The 23345-nt window shown below is 52.5% G+C and overlaps 7 protein-coding genes across 7 annotated transcripts; 4 read left to right on the plus strand and 3 right to left on the minus strand.

Moving 5' to 3' along the window:
* Positions 1-1778: 1778 nt before the first annotated feature.
* Positions 1779-2919, plus strand: CkaCkLH20_11220 (uncharacterized protein; the record flags this gene model as incomplete). Its single annotated transcript, XM_038893934.1, has 2 exons — positions 1779-2658; positions 2726-2919. The coding sequence occupies 2 exons, from the start codon at positions 1779-1781 to the stop codon at positions 2917-2919; spliced, it is 1074 nt and encodes a 357-aa protein (XP_038740760.1).
* A 618-nt stretch (positions 2920-3537) lies between these two features.
* Positions 3538-7360, minus strand: CkaCkLH20_11221 (uncharacterized protein; the record flags this gene model as incomplete). Its single annotated transcript, XM_038893935.1, has 2 exons — positions 3538-6881; positions 6937-7360. The coding sequence occupies 2 exons, from the start codon at positions 7358-7360 to the stop codon at positions 3538-3540; spliced, it is 3768 nt and encodes a 1255-aa protein (XP_038740761.1).
* Positions 7361-9252: 1892 nt separating this feature from the next.
* CkaCkLH20_11222 (major facilitator superfamily transporter) lies at positions 9253-11047 on the plus strand (the record flags this gene model as incomplete). The annotated part of the gene is made up of 2 exons (XM_038893936.1): positions 9253-9866; positions 9919-11047. 2 exons carry the CDS (start codon positions 9253-9255, stop codon positions 11045-11047), a joined length of 1743 nt encoding a protein of 580 aa, XP_038740762.1.
* A 1461-nt stretch (positions 11048-12508) lies between these two features.
* On the plus strand, positions 12509-14567 carry CkaCkLH20_11223 (cytochrome p450; the record flags this gene model as incomplete). The annotated part of the gene is made up of 6 exons (XM_038893937.1): positions 12509-12962; positions 13019-13119; positions 13184-13776; positions 13836-14131; positions 14217-14384; positions 14440-14567. The coding sequence occupies 6 exons, from the start codon at positions 12509-12511 to the stop codon at positions 14565-14567; spliced, it is 1740 nt and encodes a 579-aa protein (XP_038740763.1).
* A 211-nt stretch (positions 14568-14778) lies between these two features.
* On the minus strand, positions 14779-15988 carry CkaCkLH20_11224 (uncharacterized protein; the record flags this gene model as incomplete). Its single annotated transcript, XM_038893938.1, has 4 exons — positions 14779-15342; positions 15398-15575; positions 15655-15680; positions 15758-15988. The coding sequence occupies 4 exons, from the start codon at positions 15986-15988 to the stop codon at positions 14779-14781; spliced, it is 999 nt and encodes a 332-aa protein (XP_038740764.1).
* A 2124-nt stretch (positions 15989-18112) lies between these two features.
* Positions 18113-19807, plus strand: CkaCkLH20_11225 (uncharacterized protein; the record flags this gene model as incomplete). The annotated part of the gene is made up of 1 exon (XM_038893939.1): positions 18113-19807. The coding sequence occupies one exon, from the start codon at positions 18113-18115 to the stop codon at positions 19805-19807; it is 1695 nt and encodes a 564-aa protein (XP_038740765.1).
* A 1439-nt stretch (positions 19808-21246) lies between these two features.
* Positions 21247-23345, minus strand: CkaCkLH20_11226 (uncharacterized protein; the record flags this gene model as incomplete). The annotated part of the gene is made up of 5 exons (XM_038893940.1): positions 21247-21604; positions 21663-21754; positions 21814-21939; positions 21999-22881; positions 22957-23345. The coding sequence occupies 5 exons, from the start codon at positions 23343-23345 to the stop codon at positions 21247-21249; spliced, it is 1848 nt and encodes a 615-aa protein (XP_038740766.1).

The raw sequence follows: 23345 nt of genomic DNA on the forward strand, positions 1-23345 counted from the left end.
CGTGTAAGCTCTGACAGGAGGATCTTGAGAATGATGCGGAAGTTGTGGCTCAGATCGTGTCAGCCGCGGCATGCACACGAGCTTCCTGAATCCAGACGCCGCAGAGCGTAGCGAGCTTGCGCAGCTGCGTATGCTATTGAAGGTCTTCGCTCGTGATAGTTTCCGAATGAGTGGAGGTTGAGGCTGCGCCTCACTTTTCAGCTCGTCTTGTTCGGGCGAGCTGTCAGAGACCTCGCATTCGGGCGAATGCCGGATTTCCCCGGGTTCCGAGGGGCCAACGCTCTGGTGTAAAAGACTGTCCTGTCCCTCCTCTTCTGGCCTTTCTTGAAATTTCTCATTGCTACTTATATCAGATTCTTTGGCCCTCTTTGGCTTCTTATTTTGAAGCTTGGGGCGTGATCTGCAGGAAATGTCTAGGTTAGCAATGATTCCCCTGTGAGTTGGGTTGGAAATTAGGTTGGAAATACCTGCCCGACGTCTGCGGGTCACATCGTTGGGACCTATGCTCGCCCGTGGAGAAGAATTGCCTGACGTTCCTGGTAAACTTTCTGCATTCTTTTGGAATGTGCAAGCCCATTATAGGTCTTCGTAGTTTCCGTCAGACGACGTGCTGTTGTAGTTGGGAGTCAAGGCCGCAATGGGAGACGTCCACTCCTATGATGTCAGGCTCGTGGTAGAATCCCAAGGAAAGGACCTCTGATTTGGTTGCAGAAGACAAAGATCCCATAGGGAACGTTTTGCCTTAAATGAATCATGCTCTCAGAGCCTGATGGTTCTGCTTTCCTCAGAGATTGTGTTGTATGATCGATCGTGGAGCCTAACAACCTCGTGGCTTAGGGCTGGTTCGGTGTGCAACAGCAATCTGGAGAAGTAGAAAAAGTCGATTAAGCCTCCCAGGCTAGCTAGGGACAAACGGTCCAATTGGAAACGTCTTTCGGTGAAGCGGTTCGCTTATTGTGGTTAGTGTGGTGTCACCAGGAGGAATCCTGCAGGCTGAGCAGTCTTACTTGTGTCCCAGATGACATCCTTGCATATTTATATTTTCAGCTTTAGGCCTCTACTCATTATGGATGAACGCCAATATTCCGGATTCGGTGTAGGCCGCTGTGAGAATTGCACTTCATTTTACATCTAGAAATACCGGCGAGGCTCATGTCTGTCGATATGGACCAGTCTCGACTCTCAATTAGGCGCTTATGTCAGGAAGCATTATCAGTCAGCTTTGGAGGAGAGATCAAACTTGAAAATGCATGCGTCGTTATGCTATTGAATTCTTATCTTCTCTAGACATATTTGAAGGCCAGAAAGTTTTCCATCAATCTCGGCAACCTGGACACAACCAAGATTTACGAAGTTCAGTTTCCGCCATGGATGGAGAAAATGTATGACTACCTAGATGAAGCCTGTTTCTATGCAAGCAGGCGTTTTCCTCAAATACCTTATGCACTTAAATTCTGATCTTTGCTGTTTCTAGGTCCTGTTTGAACTGGTGCCTTTCCTTGGGCGTGTGTTGGTGAGCGGAGTTGAAAGGGCTTGATGCGTAAAATGCACAACCGCGCATGAATGGCCTCTTATGCGGTCAAAGCAACCCCTCAACAGCGTCAAGTCACTAGAGATTAATTAACTGGCTTAATAAATAAGACCTGGTCACATGACCTGGCAAACATCACCTCGATTTTATTTCGTTTCCTGGTGTCTGTGGTCAACCTCGCGACACAACAAATATCATCACCGTTTTTTGACACCCAAACATCACAGGAATCAACCAAAAGCCCATCATGAACCTCATCATCATTCTACTTCTTCTCGCCAGTGTCTTCGGATACCTCTACGACGAGCGGGAGGGCGAGCGTCGCGACAACCTCCCCTCCCCCTTCGGAGGCTGGCTCCGTGTCGCCGCCGCCCAGAGCGTCGGAAATTCTATCAACAGCATCTTCATCCCCATCGAGAGCGTCGTTCATGGTGCTGGAAACGAGGAGAACATTGACCAAATCGAGAACACCATGGCTGCCATCGACATCGACCTCCATCCGACTGAAGGTGCCCCTAAGGATCTCTTCGACCTCGGACAGCAGACCTTTGACGGTTCCGACATTTATCGCGCCATGAACTCCTACAAGAATCTCGTCAATTCCAGAAAGCAGACTCTGAACGACCTTGACCTCTCACCCGTTCAGAACGCCTTCAACAGTCTTCTGGACCTCGGACACGACACCATGGACAACGTCGACTTCTCAGCTGCCACGGATGCCTTTGAGAATGTCGTGAAGCGTGGAAAACAGATTATGGCCGACATGATTCCTCAAACCAAGATCGCTATCATCCCCGTCGAAGACCTCGGCGAGCTCGAGCTTCTTACCCCCTTAGCTGGCATTGAGAACGGATCGTGCCCTCCTCGCGTGGACCTCGACATCCTGCTCAACAAGGCGAAGGACCTGCTGGCCGTCGCGTTCGGCATCGTTCTCGATTTCATGAAGGACCTGTCGCTGTGGATTGAGATGGAGTACGAGCGCATCTACGACTGGACTAGGGAGAACCCGAAGAAGGCTATCGCTATCGGAGTCGTGGGCGTGGGAATCACCATCATGGCAGCTCCAGGAGTCGTCAGCGGCCCAGCCCTCAACATCGTGGGTTTTGGTCCCAACGGAGTCATAGCCGGTGAGTCACGAGGCATCGTCCAGACCCTATACCCCGAAGAGCTTTTGCTAACTATAGAGTTCAACAGAATCCCTGGCCGCTGCGGTCCACGGCATGATCGGCAATGTTGCGGCTGGTTCGTCCTTTGCCATGCTCCAGAGCGCTGGGGCTGGAGGATCCGGCCTGGCCGTCGTCAATGGTGTCGTTCAAGGCGCCGGCTTGGTGATCACAGGCTACAACGTCTGGGACCTGGTCGATGAGCTGGTTAAGGAGCAGATGTAAAGGGGGGGAATCCGGTGGGAGGCCTATGTGGTGTCCATCATCGGTATTGGCTTTGGTTGGCGTCCGGCGGGTATTATGGCCCCTGGCACCGTATACTACGTTAGCATAAGATGAGCTAATGTGGGCGTTACGTTCTCTTCAGTATTCGCAAGCTGTGTGACATGACCCAAAGAACCGTTAAGTGAGTAATTGTCTCTCCACATTAGCTAAAAAGACAAGGCCGCAGACTTGAGTGACTTGTACGATCACGGCGCAAAATTAAGGTCCATCCAGGATTCGAACCTGGGCTTACGGAAGTACTGAGTGTGAATCAGAATCCGACGTCCTAACCAACTAGACTAATAGACCGATGATCAGAAATTGCTTGATGACGACGCAATCTCGGAATGGGGCTCTTGTGGGACCTATTCCGGAGGGGCGGGTTGAGCCCTTGGTGGGGATATCCTCATCGAGCCGGACTCGATGCTTGGATGTCGTGTAGCTCTCAGAGGGAAGTTATGTGTTCGTGTTCTCACTCCAAAATAATACTAGGACATTGAATTTATAAAAGGATGAACGTAAGATTCATTATATATACTGTAGGCCTAAACTGGTTGCTGCTTGACTGGTCTTCGTGCCTCATTGTTCTCCGACTTTACGTGCCTTGGCCCCCAAAAACTGGAACTCCGAGTCCCCTCTAACACCAACTGTGAAGACTTTTGTTTGACTCATCGCCCTCTGGAACCACCCCAAGCTGAAGTTGAGGTCAGCAAGTCGACCGTGCAACTCGTCGGATGACAGCAGTTCCGTGTTCTCAGGCAGGTGATCAGGTGCGTTAGAGCCTCTCAGCAAAGCCGACATCGCCGCCATGCTATGGAAACCGTCAGGTGCCAAGCCCCTCACATGCATATCAAACGGCCAAGTCCTGCCCACGTAGCGTCGAGACAGTGCTGAACACAACGCCCAGATGTTCGCTGCGGCTACGATGCTGAGTATGGCGACCAGGACGTACGTGACCACGGCATTTTGTACAAGACGGCGCCGGCTGCTGTCGATGACTGTTGTACCCAAAGCAGGTAGCCCGCCAGCAGGAGGAGGACTGGTCTGTGAGCTGGCTGTCATGTTGTAGCGGTTTTCGATGTTGACGAGTTGAGCCGAGACCAATCCGTAGTTGTGGTGAAGATCCTGCAGGATCCCTTCGTCTTGGTTTGAGTTGCCCAGGTCTACCAAAGGAAACCTTCCGTAGGGCTTGATCAGAACTTTGAACTGCGAAGCGATCGTGCCTGCAAGGACATCAATAATTGTGAGCGAGGGATACGAGTCTCCGACATCCCGGGAGAGGAATTGTCCGTCGACATGGGGTAAATCCAGAGAAGGGCTCCACGGCTTGATGGTCGACAGATCGGGTTTCGGTGCAATCTCCGGATCCAAGACGTATGCACCATTCTCAGCAGCCAAAGTGACCTCGGTGGCTACTTCAACGAAGGTGTAGTTGCACTTCCACACCGACAAGGACTCGAAGCCTTTCTTCTCTTTGGAGAACTCGCCCCAGGCATAGGTCTGAACCCGCCAGGGTGCGTACTCGTAATCGCTTGCGTTGAGACCCATACCGCAAGGCATGTTGATGTCATTGACGTTCTCTGGCGATTTAAAGATATCGGCAACGAACGAGGTGCCCAGTAAGAATGTGCCCGCGCTCGGATATAGCATGTCCAGAAGTTCGGCCTGGGTACCGTTCGGGCATGTGAACGGCTGGGTGACGGCAGCCTGGAAGTAGGTGGTTTCCTCCGTCCAGCTGGTGACGTTGACTTTGTAGTTGCTTGGGGGCACTTTCGAGCAGGTGACTGGGTGAAGCTTGGCGGCTGGTATGGTGGCTCTGATGGTCGTGTTTGGCGACAGAGGTATGTCCTCGAGGCCTCCCAAAACCGGGAACACGAGGTCGTCGTATGTGTTCTTTGGGTAGGTCAGCGCGGCTTCGCCTTGGCGAGAAACAAGACTGCTGATCATCTGGCGGTTGCTTCGAGCGACATTCAGTCCGTCCAACCCTCTCCCGATCTCGGTAGCGCCAAACCAGGTTGTTTGCTGCAACTGGATATCTGATGTTTGAGGGATAGACTGAACCGTGAAGACGACGGATACAAGGGTTGTGAGGAAGGCACAGATGATGGCGAGAATCTGCGAGAGTGTGACGGCCCAGACTCGCTGCTTCAGAGAGTAGAAAAGGGCGCGAAGACCAAGCATATCCAACAGCGAGACATCAACCTCCTTCGCGCTGCATGATCGGGTTGAGAGATTTGAGAAGGTTGCAAGCGCCCTGTACGAGGAGTCGCAACAGCCAGCATACATAGCGATGCTAAGCATAACTAAAGCCGGAAGTGATGTCCACACGAAATGAAGGTACCCATCGTCAGGCACTGTCGCGAGCCCATCTTGAGTTTCCGAGACCCTCAGGGCGAACACGAGTCCAAAGATGACCCCGAGCGTAAAAACTGTCGAAATGGCCCGCGCCGAAGTCTTCAGTACCATAGGCGTAGAGCTACAATCACTCCAATCCGTTGTGGTGGTTGCGAGTCCGGACGTGTCATGGGCGATGCGGTCCGAGATGTCCGGATGGTCTCGGAAGAACATCATGTTGCCAAGGACAGTCGCAGGGTCTCGGTACCACACTGCAGTCCGACTGGTGTGTCGTACAAGAACTGCAGCAATGATGATGCTCTGGACTGCGAACAAGGCTGCCATGGCGATGCAGACCCATTGAATCACAATAAGCCTGTCGGTACTGGAGATTGTGAAGCCCGAAGAAGATGGCGATGATTCGTCCTCTTGTCGGAGTCGATAGTGACCAAGTAACGGGGCAAAGTTATGCGCCATGGTCATTACCGCGGTGTACAGGATGTCGTTTGTGTATAATGCCGGGTTCGTAACATCCACTGCCGTCCCCAAAGCTTCGCCCTTGATCTGGGTCAACGATGAGACGGGCCCGTAGACTCTGCCAGTTCCGGATGTAGTCCACCTCCCACCGCTCTCAGGCATAGACAACGAGAGCATATTCCAAAGGTCGGCGACCACGGGTATCTTGGCCTCGTCCGACAACGCTGTGACTTTCGGAGAAACGCCGTCATCGATGACTTGTACTTTCGAGACCCAGGAAGTCGAAGTACAGAGGACGCCCGCGAAGTCGATGAAAGCAGGCTGAGAGGAGTTGCTCGCCGATGGTCCCAGCCTGGTTGCGAAGTAGAGGGATTGGTTGTTCTGCTGCGGCAGGTTCGAGCACGGTTTGCCGACTGTCATCTTCATAACCCAGTTGCCGACCGATCCTGCGTTCTTGTTCAAGCGGTCGGTCCACATGATGCGGTCGGTTTCGGACGTGATTCTCTGGTCACAACCAGGAAACTTGAGGCTGACGTTGTAGGCGTAGTAGTCCCGGCTGGACACGACCGGGTCGGAGGCCTCATAGTCTTCCAGCTTCAGGCACTGCATCTCGGAGAAGTAGCCGTCGACAACGACACTCAAAGGGGCATCGGTGCTTCCTCTGGCTGTGCCGTTGGCGAACTTGAACGTCTGATACGCCAAGTCTTCTGTGACGCCGAAGGGGTATCGCATGTTGAAGCTGTCGAGGGCTTTGAACATGTAGAACGCGCTGCCATCCGTAACCTGCGTCGTTCGGGTCGTTGTGTTGAACGAATCGAGAAGTTGTACACCGGTCGGCTCTGCGACCCTGACATTCGCAAGACTGTAAAGACCTGGGGCCAGAACGATCTGGAGCTTGAGGATGAGGGAAACTATAGCGATACAAGAGACGAGGTAGTGTTTGTTACGAAATGACTGAAAGAGAATCATTGGCGACAGCATGGCGGTGTAGTCGAGGTTGTAGACATCCGTTTGCGTGCCCAGCAATTGCGAGCGGCGGTGCGCGATCCAAGGCATATATCTCAATGTTTGCAGCTCGACTCTACCCCAGAAAATAGACACCATTGTGAGAACTAGAAGTTTCGATTATCAGTGAATGACCTATCGTCCTCGTGTAGTTGAACTGACGCGCTGTAGGACCGAAACGCCACAGGTAAACATAGCTTTGCCGCGTTTGGACGAGACCGCTGTTGTTCTGAGAGTACCACAGCATCACTGGAAGTGCAACTGTGAACACAACGAAGATGGCGAGAAAGATCGAGAGAACGATGGGCCGAAGCCATTTCGGACGCCATCTCGCATCTGCAACTTGATGAACTGGGCTCTTCTCCTCCGGCCGGCTGCTGCCTTTATCGGAAATCAAAACTGACTCGCTCAGTAAGCCCCGATGGCTATCGAGGGTTGGACCAACATCCAAGGGGGTTTCGGTGTAGTCCAAGTAGCGTTCATTGCTCGATACTTGATGTTTCTTCGATTCCTGACCACGGCCTCCGGCGAAGTAGTCATCCCCTCCATACGCCACAATTCCGGGATCGACGTTGTTCGGTGCCATCTCGCTGTGCGTTGTGTCGTTCGAGGTCTAGAGACCCTTACTCGTGATATTCCAAAATCGTCATGCGTGCCGGCTAGCTCCGGGTTTCACTCGTAACTTCGTGATATCAAGTCGCTCAGTGGTGGCGATGTTCCATTATCATCAGTCGTCGGCCGTCATGAACATAGTAGCGTTTGCATAGCAAATAGCCAGCCGCAACTCGCAACGGGCACTAGAGAGTTAAGTAGAAATGAATCCCATCAGAATCCGAGTCTGCGGGGCCAAGTCTACGGCCAGGGTTCGGGCATGTCTCCATGTTCGCCAAACGTAGGCATAAAATTCGCGATCACGGCTTCACTGACCAATAAATGTGGCTGTGGGAGTGTTAGGCGAGCTTCAATACCCCTGAACTGGTGCACATAAGGTCCCGGATTGCCGCCTCAGCTGCTACTTGGCCATGCATGTCAGATTTAAACGCTGACGGATTGCCGGGGGTTAGCATCGACAGATGGCTCGATTAGACGCCGTGGGTGTCGTAATTAAACGTCTAAGTACCATCGAGGTGCGAAAAAGGAAGGGCGTATCCGATTGACTAAATGTAACCTACGACGGCTCATAACCGAACCGATAGAATAACATTTTTGACGGTTGCCTGATATTGAATGCAGCTTTCTTTACAAGTCGTCAATTTGCGACTCTAGGCAGCATCGTAGCATCAAAAACTTGAAACCCCGCTTTGCGATGGCTGGGTCTCTGGGTGGTGACATGAGCAAGGGTTGGTCTGCGGCCTGGGCAACCAAAGTTCCTTTCGCCCCCAAACATGAACCTGCGTGGCTGTGAGGCACGCGACAACATAGGTGCGGGCTGTTAATGACGGCTGCTCAAGGGATTTTATTTGTTATATGTCTTGCCCGTTGAGATCAAATACTGACAGCAGCGCTCTGAGATGGCTCTCGCAAGTGTGACCGGATGAGAGGCATTCAGTAATTAGCTTCAGAATAAGGTCATTCGACCATGACTCAAGGGCCTGGTTTTACTGGTTGGGTCGCAAGGGACACATGGCTCGCAGTGCCATGAGGAGACAAATCTCGCAAGTCATCAGAAAACGACCTGCTATCGCAATCATATGAAAAGAACTTCATCATGCAGGTTTCATTGAAAAGCCAGCTCCACGTGGTGAAGTGAAAGGTTTGAGTGAACATGACGAACAACATGAAATGCGGTCCGTACCGCGCAATGGCGTCCGGTTCATGCATCCTAGCCGGGGCCGGGCTGTGTTGGCTAGGTTCTCCCAACCAGCCTCTGTAAGGCGGAACTCATTCAAAACTTTCTCACACCGTAGATTGAGCAGCGGCTTCATGTCACCGGTCAGCTATGTACTGTTCTCTCTAAAGCTGAGGCTCAACAATAAGCTTCTCTCGTCATAATCCTAAGAACACCACACCGACCATCTCATCTGACAAGCCACAAACTCATGGAATTAAGTGTATTATGTCATCCTCGCGGTCTTTGGGCCGCAAAATCTTCAGGCCTTACGGCAATAAGCGCGGAAATCCACCCGTCAAGTTGCACTAAGCAGTTCTGAGGCCCCCGATGCAACTCCAAAGTGAGATGACGTCCTGCCCCGAGACGGCCATGCCGCCCGTAAAAACTTGCGATTAATTGGGTCCAGTTCGTTGAGATAAGGAAAAAAAAACAGTCCCTTGGTGATTCGCCTCTCCTTTCCTCCCTTTGATCACCATAGGCACGGCATGCTTCCCAGTTGACGTTAACGACGCTGGAGGCGTCGGCTTCATAGTAGAAGTTATCATTTCACGTTATCGATCCCCAATCCGCCGCGGCGTGAAAAAAGTCCTGATCTTCTTATCTTGGCTGCTCGCGTGCGCACGCGACAAGCGAGAATCTCCGCCCTCATGGCCGCTCCACACCACACCGACGACTTTGAAGAACATGAAGTCATTCCAGGCACGCGACGCCTCTACGATGAGAATGGAAGCACGCTCTCGAGCGATGCCTCACTGCTGAAGCATGGCGACATTGTTCTCGTCCCGCAGCCGACGGAATCGCCCAACGACCCCCTGAGATGGTCTCTTCCGCGCAAGATCTGGCACTCGTGTTTGGTGTTGTACATTGTGGGGCTGACGGCCGCGACTTCGAACAACGCGGGCTCCGGCGCGGACGGCGTCAACGAGGAGTACGGCATCAGCTACGATGTCTTTAACACCGGGGCAGGTGTCTTATTCGTTTCCATCGGTTATTGGACTCTGCTCAGTTCACCGCTCGTTCATCTGTACGGCCGACGTCTGGGTTATCTCATCTCCATGTTGGTAAACATCGGCGGTCTCATCTGGTATGCGCGCATCACCGACGTGAACGGCGTCGTTTGGTCGCAGCTTTTTGTCGGCGCTGCTGAATCGGTTGGTGAGGCCACCGTTCAACTGTCGCTTCTGGATATCTGGTTCGAGCACCAGACGGGTAGTGTGCTTGGTATTTATACCTTCGCAACTGCCATTGGAACATATCTCGGGTGAGTTGCTTTATCTTCACAATCTCATATGAGTCTTTGCTGATTGTAATAGCCCTCTGATTGGCGCGAACGTATCGAGCCACCTGGGCTGGCGATGGATCGGCTGGCTGGGTACCATCATCTGCGGTGTCAGTCTCATCGTCATCTTCTTCGGCCTTGAGGAGACCGAGTTCAATCGCGATAGCTACCTGACCAGTGGTAATGACCACTTCCCTGGCAGTAGAGGGGCTCATCCGGTCACGGAGAAACGTGCCGAGGACGCTCCACAAGGTGATGATGCTGCTGCTTCGAAGGAGACATCCCAGAAGCGTAGTCAGCTTGTGGAAGAGCACACCAGTCACGATGTCGATCTTGGACGGACGGAAACAGCTCGAACCCGTGCCTCCGTCTCGTATGCCCGACCAAAGACCTACTGGGACCGAATCCGCATCATCACTCCTGCCCCCAACCTGCAGGGAACGGGAGCAAAGCAGTACTTCCACCGTCTCTGGCATACTCTGCGTGTCTTCACATTTCCCGCCGTCTGGTACGCCGGTTGGCAGTGGGGCCTGCAGAACATCTGCCTGACATTCTACCTCACGGTGCAGGAAGATTGGTGGTACGGCGAGCCGTGGAACTACACTCCGGCCCAAGTCGGAAACATGAACCTGCCAACTCTGATTGGCAGTTTGATCGGCTGTGCGTATGGCGGTTACGGCAGTGACAAGTTCATGCAGTGGATGATCAAGCGCAACAAGGGCGTCATGGAGGCCGAGTTCCGGCTCTACCTCATGGCTCTGTGTGCCGTGGTTTTCCCTACGGGCATGTGGCTTTTCGGCATCGGGTCTGCGCGAGGATGGGATTGGCCTGTGCCGTATGTTGGACTGGGCTTCATCGGCTTTGGCTACGGTTGTGCCGGAGACTTGTCGTTGGCGTATCTCGCGGACAGCTTCCCGCAGATGGTGTTGGAGGGAATGGTCGGTGTTGCCGTCATCAACAACACGATCGCCATGGTCTTCACCTTTGTCGCCAGCTACTGGATTGACACTGGAATGGAGAACTGCTTCATTGTCCTTGGCGTTCTGAGTTTTGTTATCATGGGCACCAGCTTGCCCATGATCATCTATGGGAAAAGGACGAGGCGTTGGGCAAAGGACAGATACCTGAGATTCGTTGAGATCCGTGACGGATTCTCCAAGTAGATGGAAGACTCGCATGGGACCATTCATTCTTTGCCTTCAAATTGATTGCTTCCTGACGAGAGAACATGTGGACGTCATAGGACACAAATTATCATCCAACTGAGTTTTATGTCTTCTAAGTTAGTCACACTCTTCTGGGTGCTTTAGACACATATTTCAAAATAATCTCAAGTCACCTCCGTGCTTTCGGAGTAACCGCTCGAAAAGACTGTACCTGCCATCCTCAGCAAAATCAGCACATGCTGACGCGAGGAGCAAAAGATTATGATCAGTGAGAGGCTTGAACTCTCGGCCTTGGCATTACTCAACACATGAGATCACGTATTAGTACCACGCTCTAACCAACTGAGCTAACCGACCCGCTTGACGTCAACGACAACACCCTGTAGTCTTCTTCAACGGCGGCTCCACGGCACCCACGGAAGTGGGCCTAGCCATGAGAAAACCACAAAGGTATGAGAAAACCTGGATCGGAAAAGACTCATTGACTATAACGTGGACTTAGTTTAAAAAGAAGCGTTAGTAGAATGAGTGGTTACGGCTTTCTATTCTGTCTTTGACTATGTGACATAATCTCACGATATCTATGTGCGGTGGATGGCTAAGACGTAAGTTAATGAATGGGACTTCTCTAGTAATTTTCGTAGCTACTTATGTTTTAGAGAAAAGAAAAGGCCACTGAAAAATAGGCTCAGTAATGTAAGGTATACAGCCTGTCTTACGCCTTGCATGCCGAGAGATCCAATCACCACTGCGCGCGAGTTGGCTGAGATGTCTTCACTATCAATAGGCTGAAATCCCCAAACGCATGTTGAAAGCTCAGCCTTCTGCCACACGTGGACGGTTCCGAATGAAGTGAGTCGAAAGCACGCTCCCGATCCCGATCTTGATTCCATTTCTATTCACTGCAATTACTATCCTGAAACAAGAATAATCCCGATGTCCAACCCGGCGATGTGTCCCATGCTGGGCTGGTTATCATAGTCGCAACTCATCCGAGGTCCGTAACTCCGATCCATAAGATCTTACGGACATCCGACCGTGTAACGTCTATGTTTTAGTCAGGTCCTGCGCCGGGTTAAAGACCGAGAGCTCGGAATGAGTCTATCTCATGATTCCTGTTGTAAGACGGTCCACGGGCTTCAAGAAAAAATTTAAGAGCTCACAAAATCTCGTTTTCATTTTTTCACCCAGCAGCTGAATTATTGAGGTCAATCAGTACTGGGCCCCGGAAGAGTAACCGAGTAAAAGTTCGGGTTTCATGTGAGATGGGGGAGTACGACGGAGTTCACGGGGTAAAGCTGGGATTTGCCAGATCAAGTCAAACTTATGCAAACTTCGGATGACTTCCGTGGAGATATATCAAATCAACATGTCATGTCACCACAACTTCAATCCTTCAGGTGGATGAAATTGAAGCCTGTTAAGTCTATTCTAAGAATTCCAATTGGTCTCATCAAAATGTTGGCGAGCGACATACATGTACTCCGCGCGTCTGAGGCCTTCGGGCTGTCCTTCACGATCGGTGTTCTACTACATATTTTCGTCTTTCGACACGGAGAATGGGACCTATCGGCTCAACGGTTGATTACTTCATTCTCCCTGACATTTGTTGCGGCCGTGGGAGTAGTCATGGCTGCACCGATGCTGAAGCCCTTAGTGGGTCGACAAATCCATTCGCCGCCTCTCCTCGACGCCTTCAAGGCAGTCGGTATGCAGTTCGCGACCTTGGTGGGCGGTATTTGCACGAGCATGATGATTTACCGCGGCTTTTTCCATCGACTGAATCGTTTTCCGGGCCCATTTCTCGCCAAATTCTCCAACTTATATGTCACGTTCAAGATATGGAACAGGATGCATTTGCATGAAGACGTCAGGAAACTTCATGAGAAGTACGGTGGCATAGTCCGAGTTGGTAAGAGAGCAAAAGTTCTGGCTTTGATGTGAGAGAAAATAGTCTGACTTCCATAGGTCCGACTGAGCTTTCTATCAATAAGCCCGGTGCGATCAATGCCGTGTTCCTCGAGACAGATTGCTACAAGGGCCCTTGGTATAATCTACTTCATCCAATGGTATGGCCATTCACATACGAGCATCAACACAGCCTTCTAATTTGCACTCATTTTTAACTAACAGGTATCGATGCAAATGGTACGAGATAAAGAGGCCCATTCGCGACGTCGTAAGGCGTGGGAATATGGCTTCACCTCTAAGGGTAGCTCCTCTGCACTTCTCACTCACACCGAACATGAGCTAACCTGGATCAAAGCTCTTCGCGACTATGAGCCTAAGGTGCTGAAGTACACCAACCAGCTCATGGCGGGCATTGAAGCCAGTGCCGGCACAAAATTCAACGCGTCACTCTGGTTTAACTTTTACAGCTTCGACGTCATGGGTGAGTTCTCGCTCGGCCACGGCTTCCGCATGCTCGAGGACGGCGTCTCGCACTTCTACATGGACGGTTTGCATAATGAGACGCTTGCTGTGGGTCGTTTTACTCACGCCATGTGGGCGCTCCCGCTCTATCGCAAGATGTCGTTGTGGAATGCCGAGCTCCGACGGTTCAAGGGCTGGATCTCACAGCAGGTTCAGCAGCGGATCCAGAACAAGCCTGAAAGTCCTGATATTTTCACTTGGGTACTTGAGGATTATGAGTCCAAGAAGGAGAACAGTTTCCAGGATATGCTCAACTTGTATGGGGATTGTATCCTGATTACCGTTGCTGGAAGGTGAGTTGTGCCCCCTGATGTCATAATATGTAACGAATAAGAGCTGAGTAAAGGTACAGTGATACGGTCGCCGCTGTGTTGTCTTGCCTGTTCATGGAGATGGCTCGTCACCCGAAGGAGTACCACAAACTCCAGCAAGAGATCGATGAATACTTCCGCGAACACGATAACCCAGAGCACGCGCCGCTTGCAAAGTTACGATATCTCCAGGCTTGCATTGATGAGTCTCTTCGTCTGCACCCTCCAGTTCCCTCTGGGGTCCAAAGAATGACTCCGCCAGAGGGCCTTCAGGTCGACGATGTCTGGTTGCCTGGTGATACCATCGTCTTTGTGCCTTCATATACTCAGTATCGCGGTAAGTATGTGTGGGGCTGGGAAGTCATCGCGGCTGTGGTCTGCTTGAAGGAAGCCGAGTTAGTAGCTAATAACCTGACGCTTAGATCCACGGTTCTTCGATCGACCTGACGAATTCATCCCAGAGAGGTGGATTGATCGTCCCGATCTCGTCAAGAACGCGGCCGTATACGTGCCGTTCTCCACGGGCAAGTCTCAAGTGGACACCAGCAAAGACTGGATGAATCAATTGCTAATGAATCAAAGGGCACGATGTATGTATCGGTAAGCAACTGGGCTTACTCGAAACTCGTTTCGTTGTCAGCGCAGTTGTGCACAAGTATAATGTCAGGTATGCCGACGGCCAGACCGGAGAGAAGTTCCTGGAAGACAACAAGGACACAGGAACACTAACGGTTGGTTCTCTGAACTTGGTATTTGATCCAAGGAAAGCTTGAATTCAATCAAATATTGGCGCTGTCCGATTCTGGCTGCGATGCAATTTCCTGGTAAAACTTTTGCTTTGCATGTATGATACGGACTAGAAATAGGCTTCTGCATATGAGAAATATTACTGTAAATATTAACACCAACGCTGGGTATCCTTATACTCAAACAATGGGCTCGACAGAAAGCGACGTCTCCAGCAGGCTCATCAAAATCCTCTGCTCACGTCTTGCCATAGGTGGCCTTTATCCTCCTCTCAAGATGCTGCCAGCTCGTAACGGGCTTGGCACTCCCATATCCTTTCCTCTTGAGCACATCCAAGAATTCAGGGTCAACAACGCCCTCTTCGCTGACCGGTTTGCCTCGGTCTTTGAAAGGCTCCAGCAAAACATGGCGATCAGGTTGTATGAAGACCGGAATGCTCAACCTCCCCACGTTCTCGCTCGCAGACCTCGAAAAAGCCACTCGATGCACCGTCGACCTCAGCCTGCCCGCGGTCCAGAATTCCAGCGCATCCCCGATATTGACCACGATGGCGTCCTGTATGCATGGGACATCGACCCAAGCACCATGCCGCTGAACCTGCAATCCTCCCTGATCGGAGGGCTGTCGGAAGAGGAGCGTAAGCGAGCCGTAGTCCGAGTGAGCGCCCGCGCGGATGTCTTCGGGCTCCGGCGCTGCCGACGTGGGATCGGGAAATGAGAGTTGAGAGACAGAGGGGTAGTTGATCAGCCGCAATCGATGGCTCTCACCGGTGTGGGCCTTGGACAGGAAGTCTCTTGGCATCTTAGAAGCAGATTAGTCTCGGCGTCTACACAGCCTGTTGGTATGATGCACTCACGCCCAAGCCAACGGCTATTGCTTCCAACAAAGTCTTTGCCAAATTGTCACAGCCAGAGAAGAAGGTAGTCAAAGTCTGGCGTCCGCGCTCTAGCTGGGCGGGTAGCATCTGGGACGCCTTCCCGGGATCTGCGAGGTAGAACGATTCCTTGACATCGCCTGGTCCAGCTCCGGACAGTCTGGTTCCACGTAACGTCTCAGTACATGAAGACACGAGTTTGCAGGTACGATTGTCGAAGCCTGATAGGGTCAACCTACGTCTCTTCTCTCATTCCGGTATAGCCCTAACGGCGGTCAGCATACCGATTCCCATCGCCGATCAGGTGCAGAAATTCCCCAGAGACAACAAGTAAAAGCTCACCAAGTCGCCGCTGCCATTGGCGTAAACCAACTTGTCTTTCAGGGGTGAGCTGAAAAACGACTCGGCGAGAGAGAACAGCCCGGCTGCTACGTCGTCGCCGAGTTCGTGACCAACGACATAAAAAAAGCCAGGGTCCTTGCCGACGCGCATCAACTCCACCGCAAGGCTCTCAACCGAGTCGAAGGACCGCAGATCGACGACGGGCAATGCGGCTTCAGCGGCCGCAGCCATGGCTCGGAACCGGGTTACTGATTACACCGAGTGACTGAAAATGGCGATTTGCAGGCGTCTGAGATAATTAAAGAAGTCGATATCGACAGGCAAGAAGCAAACAAACCGGACGCTAACGGAACCAACAGGAGGTGAGCGAATCGGGAAGACTTCGTCCGATGCAGATTGACGCCACGGGGATGGGCAACAGGAAGCGAGATGGCGGGAAAAAGGGGGCGAATGCAGTCGAGCAAACAACATCAATAACAAGAACAAAAATGTCCAAGCTCCCCATGTTTAAGTATCCAAGACCAACGGCTGGAATGAACTGGACTGGAACCAACGACTGGTCGTCCGTCGCGATAGTGTCGCGGGGTTACGGATCTCAGCTGTTAAGCTGCTCAATAGGCAGTATGCACTCGGGATGGAACTCGCGGTTGGTCGTCATTCTGCAGCCGAGAAGACGTGGTCGGGGAACCAGCCTGCGGCAGAAGAAGACGGACACGGAGGCGGCCGGATGGCTGGAAACATCAGAGCCACAGGGTCCAAGGTATGACAACATGAGAACTCCTCAGACCGAGGAAGCATCCAACGTGGCGTCCCCTCAATTCGTACGACGCGGAGATAAAGAAAACCCATCGAACAAAGGTTATGCTGATGGACGGTGACATCCGCGATGAAACCAATCGGAACCCTTCATCGATGGCAGTCTGAACCCCAAGACCAACTCGACAGCGGGTAAGCTGCTGAATGAAAGAGCAAACATTGAGAAGAGCAAACAAGCAAACAACAGGGGTCCGCGTCAATGTTTGCTCCCTCCTTGCCTCCCTGCAGAAGCGGGGGTGAACGAAATCGCAAGACGGATCAAGTGAAAACGCGGATGGAATTTGGAGAGAAACAGGGAAATAAAGGAGAAATCTTAATTCCCAGAACCCCATAATCAGGGCCAATTCCAAAGTGCCCCCCTGTCTCTTCCCTCGTCAGATTTCCCCTCACCTCCCGTGTTGCCCTCGTCCAGCCCAGCCTCCAGGTGCTTGGGAGCGGATTAATTACTGTCACCTTTATTCCCCTGGAGATCCGGGATCTTCACCGACATTTGGAAGTTTGCCGCGAAAACCCCACGAACGAACACATGGGTTTCACGTTGGATGGATCTACAAGGCGTGATTCTCGACTCGAGCATGGCAATCAACAGCGCCGATACACTGGGTGTTCTGCCCATCTTTTCGCTTACTTTGCGATAGGCTTGTTTCAATGAGTGCCACTATTCCGCGCTGATCTCATCTCCTCGAAGACCATGGCAGCGTGAGCTGACCTGCATATTGCCCTTCGCGGCCTTCCCGGGACACCCCTTCATGGACTGAACCCTGTTTACGGCCATGCTATTCATCAATCTCGGCCGTTGGCTTCACTATCTGCGGTTGGTGCCATGGAATTTCGTACGGAAATCGGTAACACAAACTGCATGCTGCCACCCGGGTCTCTCCACCAGCCGTAACGTACGCATTTCTCGAAGCCATCGCCAGTCGCTGCCAACTCTCTGGTATTATATCATAAAAGATGCCACCACGAACGTCCGAAGTGAGCATGACACACACTGTGACTAGACCAGAAGTTGTTTCCCAAGTCTCTTGACTCATTCTACCAACCCTCAGCCCTCCAGAACGGGTGGTGAAACCTTAAGACAAACGCTGATGTGCGACCAGCTAAGCTTTCGAGCTAGGTCTGACAAGTGAGAAAGCCACCTCAGATTCGTCTGGTCGCTTACGGCCCAAGCCTCTTCCTTTGTTCTTGGGCGTTTGCGATACACCCCGAATCCCCGCAAAAAGGACGTCTAGTCCTCTCATCCCAGCCCTTCCCACCGTCGTAGTGTTCACCGCTTGCCCACCACCGCCCCGAGCCGAGCCAGTTTGGTGTCAGCGTGCGCCTATTCGCGATTCCGCGCCGGCGGCGCACACGGGTCAGCAGTGAGCAAGAAACCACACCACCACGCAACGCTTTGGAGTTACGATATGGTCTCATCAACCGCTCAACCGCGGACACACAATCCGTGGCACCAGAGCAAGTCAGAGGGTTATCACAACCCCGGAAATCAAATCGTGACATCACGAGACCACGACTTCGCCGGAAAGAGAGAGAGACAACATGACGCTGGCGGGCCTCATCCGCCGGATCGAAGTCTCCCGCGAGACCGATGTCGTCACCACGGCCTACATGAACCGCGACACCAGACCTCTTCCACCAGAGAGACGAACATACGGACCATGGCAGTTTGTCGGCCTCTGGGTCGTCACGGGCTCTTTCAATATTGGCGGCTGGACGACCGGCTCGTCTCTTATCGCCCTCGGCCTCAATGTCTGGCAGGCCATGCTGACTGTCATCATCGGCCACATCCTCGTGGGCTTCATCTGCGTACTGGCCGGCGGACCGGGAGCGAAATGGCACATTGGCTTCTCGATCTTGCAAAAGGCTTCCTGGGGCATGTATGGCGCCATGTTCCCGCTTATACAGCGCATCATGCTCTCCTTCATCTGGTACTCGACGCAGGTTTACTGGGGCGGGCAATGCGTTCGCACCTTCATCTCGTCCATGGCTCCGTCCTTCAACAACCTCGATAGACCCCTTGCCAACGGAACAATGACGGTGGCGGACTTTGTGGGATTCATCATTTTCTCCCTCCTCTGTCTGCCGCTGATCTACATCCGGCCCGAGAAATACCACGTCCCGTTCGCCGTGGCCGCCTGCACCGTCATCCCGACCGTCTTCGCCCTGCTGATATGGTGCGTATCAACGGCCGGGGGTGCGGGGCCGATGCTGAGGGACATCACGGCGACGGCCGGCGTCCAGCAAGCTACCGGGTCTCATCTGGGGTGGATGCTGGCGTTGGGGGTGTGCACCAACATTGGCGGCATCAGCACGCATATCTTCAGCCAGTCGGACTTCACCCGCTTCGCGCGCCGGCCACGCGACCAGCTCATGTCCCAGCTCATTTTCGTCCCGCTGAACACCATCTTGGTTGCGTTCATCGGCATCGTCTGCACTTCCTGCGCGGCTCAGCTATTCCCAAAGACCCAGGGCACGTTGGTCTGGGAGCCGTACCGCTTCTTGGACGCCCTGCAGGCGCATTACGATAACTCGGCCGGTGTGCGGGCGGCTGTCTTCTTCGCCAGTCTGGCATTCATCTTCGCCCAATTCGGAATCGCAGTTGCCGAGAATGCGTTGTCAAACGGGATCGATCTCTCGGCGCTGCTGCCGAGGTTCTTCAACCTGCGCAGGGGCGGCTATCTCACCGCGGCCTTCGCCTTCGTCATGCAACCCTGGCAGCTGATGAACGGAGCGAGCAAGTTCCTCACCGTCATGGGCGGATATGGCGTGTTCTTGGGATCGATGACTGGGGTCATGTTTGCAGACTACTACCTCGTCCGCGGCCGGATGCTTAAGTTGACGCACCTCTACGAGGCGACCAGCAAGAGCATATACTGGTACTGGGAAGGAGTCAATTGGCGGGCGGCGGCGGCATGGACTATGGGGACGTGGGCTCTCCTACCAGGCTTCATACAAAGAGTTCATGATCCCAAGGTTGAGAGCGAGGGATGGTCGCACCTGTATTATCTTGCGTGGCCTGCGGGTTGTTCGATCGCCGTTGTGACGTATTGTCTTCTTCACTATGCGGTTCCCATCGAGAATCCGCGGTTGATAGATGATGCGGATTACTTTGGGACGTTTGGCCCGAGAGAGGAGACGGTGCTCGATGGAGAGAAGCAGTCTCCTTCGGAGGTGTCCGCAGAGGCCGACGTTAGCTCCAAGGCGCAAGTCACTTCCGAGGAGAAAATAGCCTGAGGGATTAGATGGGAGTTGGGATTGGCTTCTTGTTGGCGTACAAGCGAGCATCATGTTTTCTGTTTTCTCCGGCGGCAGAACGGAATTATGTAGACAGATTGTCTTAACCTTAGTGGGAGGGCCTCACTTCCACGTACAAATCAAAGATACCCGGACATCGTACGATTCTTTTACGCTTTATGTGTGTCTCCTACCATGATGGACGCCTTGTTAGCGCTAAGCAAGAGGACCCAAGCTGCCGGGGCGATTAAGCTGATCAATTACGTCTCGGTTGCCAAATGCCGTGCGCGAGTTGGTATTTTCGCGCATATTTTGGCGCCGCCATGAGATCCCAAGACCGGTCTCGACACGCGGCAGGCGGCTAAGCTGCTGAATTCCACGACGGCCGACAGGAACAATTCCAGAACATGCCCGCTGAAAACGGGGTAGAGGGTAGGAGTGATGTCGTTTTCTGTACTTCTTCATCTTTGAATCGTCTCTGAGGACCTTAGATCGCGGTGTTTGTTTGTTTGTTAAAGGCGGCTGAATTCCCTCGGCGTTCCGAGTGAACAAGTTCGCGACCGACTACTACCCGACACGATGGCTGGCCCTCGCCCAACTACAAAACTCCTCTGCATCACCCCAATTTCGACCACTGGCATGACTGAGGATCTCTGTCGTTTATATCCATCAACCAGCGAACTTGATATTGTATTCATCGATGGACGAAATCTTAATGATTGTCCTCCTTGCATCGAAAATCACGAGCAAGCCGTGGCGTCAACAACTGCTGTCTTGCCTCGAGCAATAGAATACATCAACTCCAACAAAATCGACGGCGTTCTAGTCTGCTGTTTCTCGGACCACCCACTTGTTTATGCTCTCCAAGAATTACTCGACGTGCCCGTCACAGGAATATTCCAGGCCGCACTTCAAGAAGCGACAAAGGACGGAGAAAAGTTTGGAATCGTCACAACAGCAGAAGCTTGGGAAGAGATATTGAAGAAGTCGGTGATTGATCTCGGATACGCGAAGCAATCAGCAGGCGTGCTATCCACCGGCCTCGGAGTTTTGGAGTTGGAAAGCTTGGAACGAAGCATTGTTGTCGACCGCATAGCGACTTTCTCAAAAACACTAATCGAAAACGGTGCGACAAACATAATTCTCGGCTGCGCCGGCATGGCCGATCTCGAAGAAGATATTCGATCAGCACTTCCACAGACGGTCACGACGATTGATGGTGTACGAGCTGGGATAGAGATGCTGTCCGATCTCGCACGAAGAACATCCGATTTTGGCGACTCAAAACGGGCAAAAGACACAAAGCGCAATTGCGCAGTACAAAGCGAGGAGTTGGCCAGCCCACTGAGAACGATATTTTGAGAAGATTTGTCTCCGTCAAAGGATAGAGAGCGTGTATAATTATGCAGCATGAATGCGCCAGCCCTAACTCCTGGGACCTATCCTGTTGTCCACTGGTTGTTGATAGAATATTGCCAATCAATCTCTGGTGCATCATTAAATGCTGTTGTGAAGACGTTGCTCATGAAGTCCATCGGCGCAGTGAAGTTCATGAGCGGCATGCTTTGCAATTGGTACTGCTCCATAGCAGTCGTGGGCAACACCTGCATGATCTGCTGCCCACTGGATATTGCCGGTATTGGTATTTCCACCGCGGTTGACACATGTAGTTGCTGTTGGTTTTGTCGATTGATTTCATCATCGATTTTGGTGATGTACGTGAATAATTTGCCCGATATTTGTGGCGCGTTGGGCAGACAAGACCCCAGATTTTGTAGGAATATTGCCATGGCCCTCCTGCATTGGGTCAGTACGCGCCCCGCAATGATGAATGGAATTGATAGACTCAACTTACATGACATCTCTTAGTTTGAAGTATTGATGGGTGTGGAGGTGGCGGCCGATGAAACTGCTGAGAATGTGGCCGACACCGACAAGTTCTTGGAGCTGCGGAATGGTCAACATGACGGCCCTACTACTTCGGACGCATCTGAATATCAACGTACCATCGGATGTCCAATTGCACGCAGATACTCTGGCGGGACCTTGGTGATTTCGTCGATCAATTCAATCGCGGCACCACAAGCTTCTTCAAATTGATTCTCGCATGCAAATGCAGCCATTCGAGTGAGCTATCAATGTCAGAAATCGCTCCCCTTCACACTCTCTTCCGATGGGGGGTCAATCTTACCTGATACGTACACGCAATGTTGGCGACTTGAAAGCCGCATAGGTTCTCTTCGCGATTTGTCGATGACGGGAAAGCCTGAGAAGCATACAGCGGTAGCTTCATCTTCCGGCCCAACACCTCACGTAGCATCTCGTCAATCGACGGTAAGAGTCTATCGATGTTATTGCGATCCGTGTGTGCTGCCTGAACGCGCGCCTTGCGCATGCGGACGATGACGTGTTCCAGAATGCGATATAAATCGGTGATATAATTCCAGCCGACGAGCCAGCTGCCCGGGAAAAAGATCTCGGTTTTGGAATTTGCTGAGTTGCCAGAGACGGGCATCTCAGTGGGATCGAGGACACCAGAGAGACCAACGTGGACCGGATAGCCCACCCCGCATTGCAGCTCCGGGCAGCGGATGACATGGCCCTGAATGAGCGCTGAATGAACCTCGAGGCGGTACATGGACCAAAAGAACTGACGCCGGACATAAACCTCTGTTGAGGTCAAGTTGTCTCCCCAGTGCTTCTCAAATTGAAACTGGGATTGCGCCACGATGTTGTGGTAGCGCCCGAGATACTGCTCGAAGAGAGTGTCGTCCTTGATCTGGATGGCTGCCAAGGACATGGTACCGAGGACCTGGAGATACTGGAAAACCTCATTCTTCGGAATGTCGCGATTGTCTTCTGGAATGGCCTTGCGTCCATCGTCGAGATAGGCCTGTTGGAGCTCGTCGCGAACCATGTCTGGGACGACATCTGGATCGAACATGGCGCCGTCCCTGACATGGGATGCGCTGAGCGCGCAAATCGCCATCAGACGGGCGAATGCAGCGCGGTCGGACGACATCTTGGACTCATCCCATTCTCTCATGACGGACTTTTCATCATAGAAAGGGAAACTTTTGGAACCTATCGTCAGCTACTCTGCTATAAACGTACGTGATAATCGAGAGCAATTGAAATGGGAGACAAACACTGGGTACACCGTGTCGAAGAAAATGCAGATGAGACGGTGAACAAGGTCCCTACTGCCATGGCGGCTCTCATCGTAGAACCAACGGTCCGAAGCATCCCTGGATTGAGATTGCCTCGCAGAAGCCGGCGACGTCTTCGACTTGACACCTCTCTTGGCGGCTTTTCGATCCCAGGTGCATTCCGCTCCGTGTTCGATGCAGGTCAGACAGCTATGGTGACCATCGGGGCCAATGACGGGTGTAACCCCGCTCTCCACGGTAGCAGGTTTGCATTTCCGGCCTCGCCGATGACAAAAGTCGCAGGCCTTGGTAACGCGACGACGCTTGAGATTGGGTTCGCTGTGCCTTCTGCTGTCGCCGTTGGGATGAGGCTTCTCGTCGTCTCCCAT

Source organism: Colletotrichum karsti (genome assembly GCF_011947395.1).
Source record: "Colletotrichum karsti strain CkLH20 chromosome Unknown Scaffold46, whole genome shotgun sequence".
NCBI classification, from domain to species: domain Eukaryota; kingdom Fungi; phylum Ascomycota; class Sordariomycetes; order Glomerellales; family Glomerellaceae; genus Colletotrichum; species Colletotrichum karsti.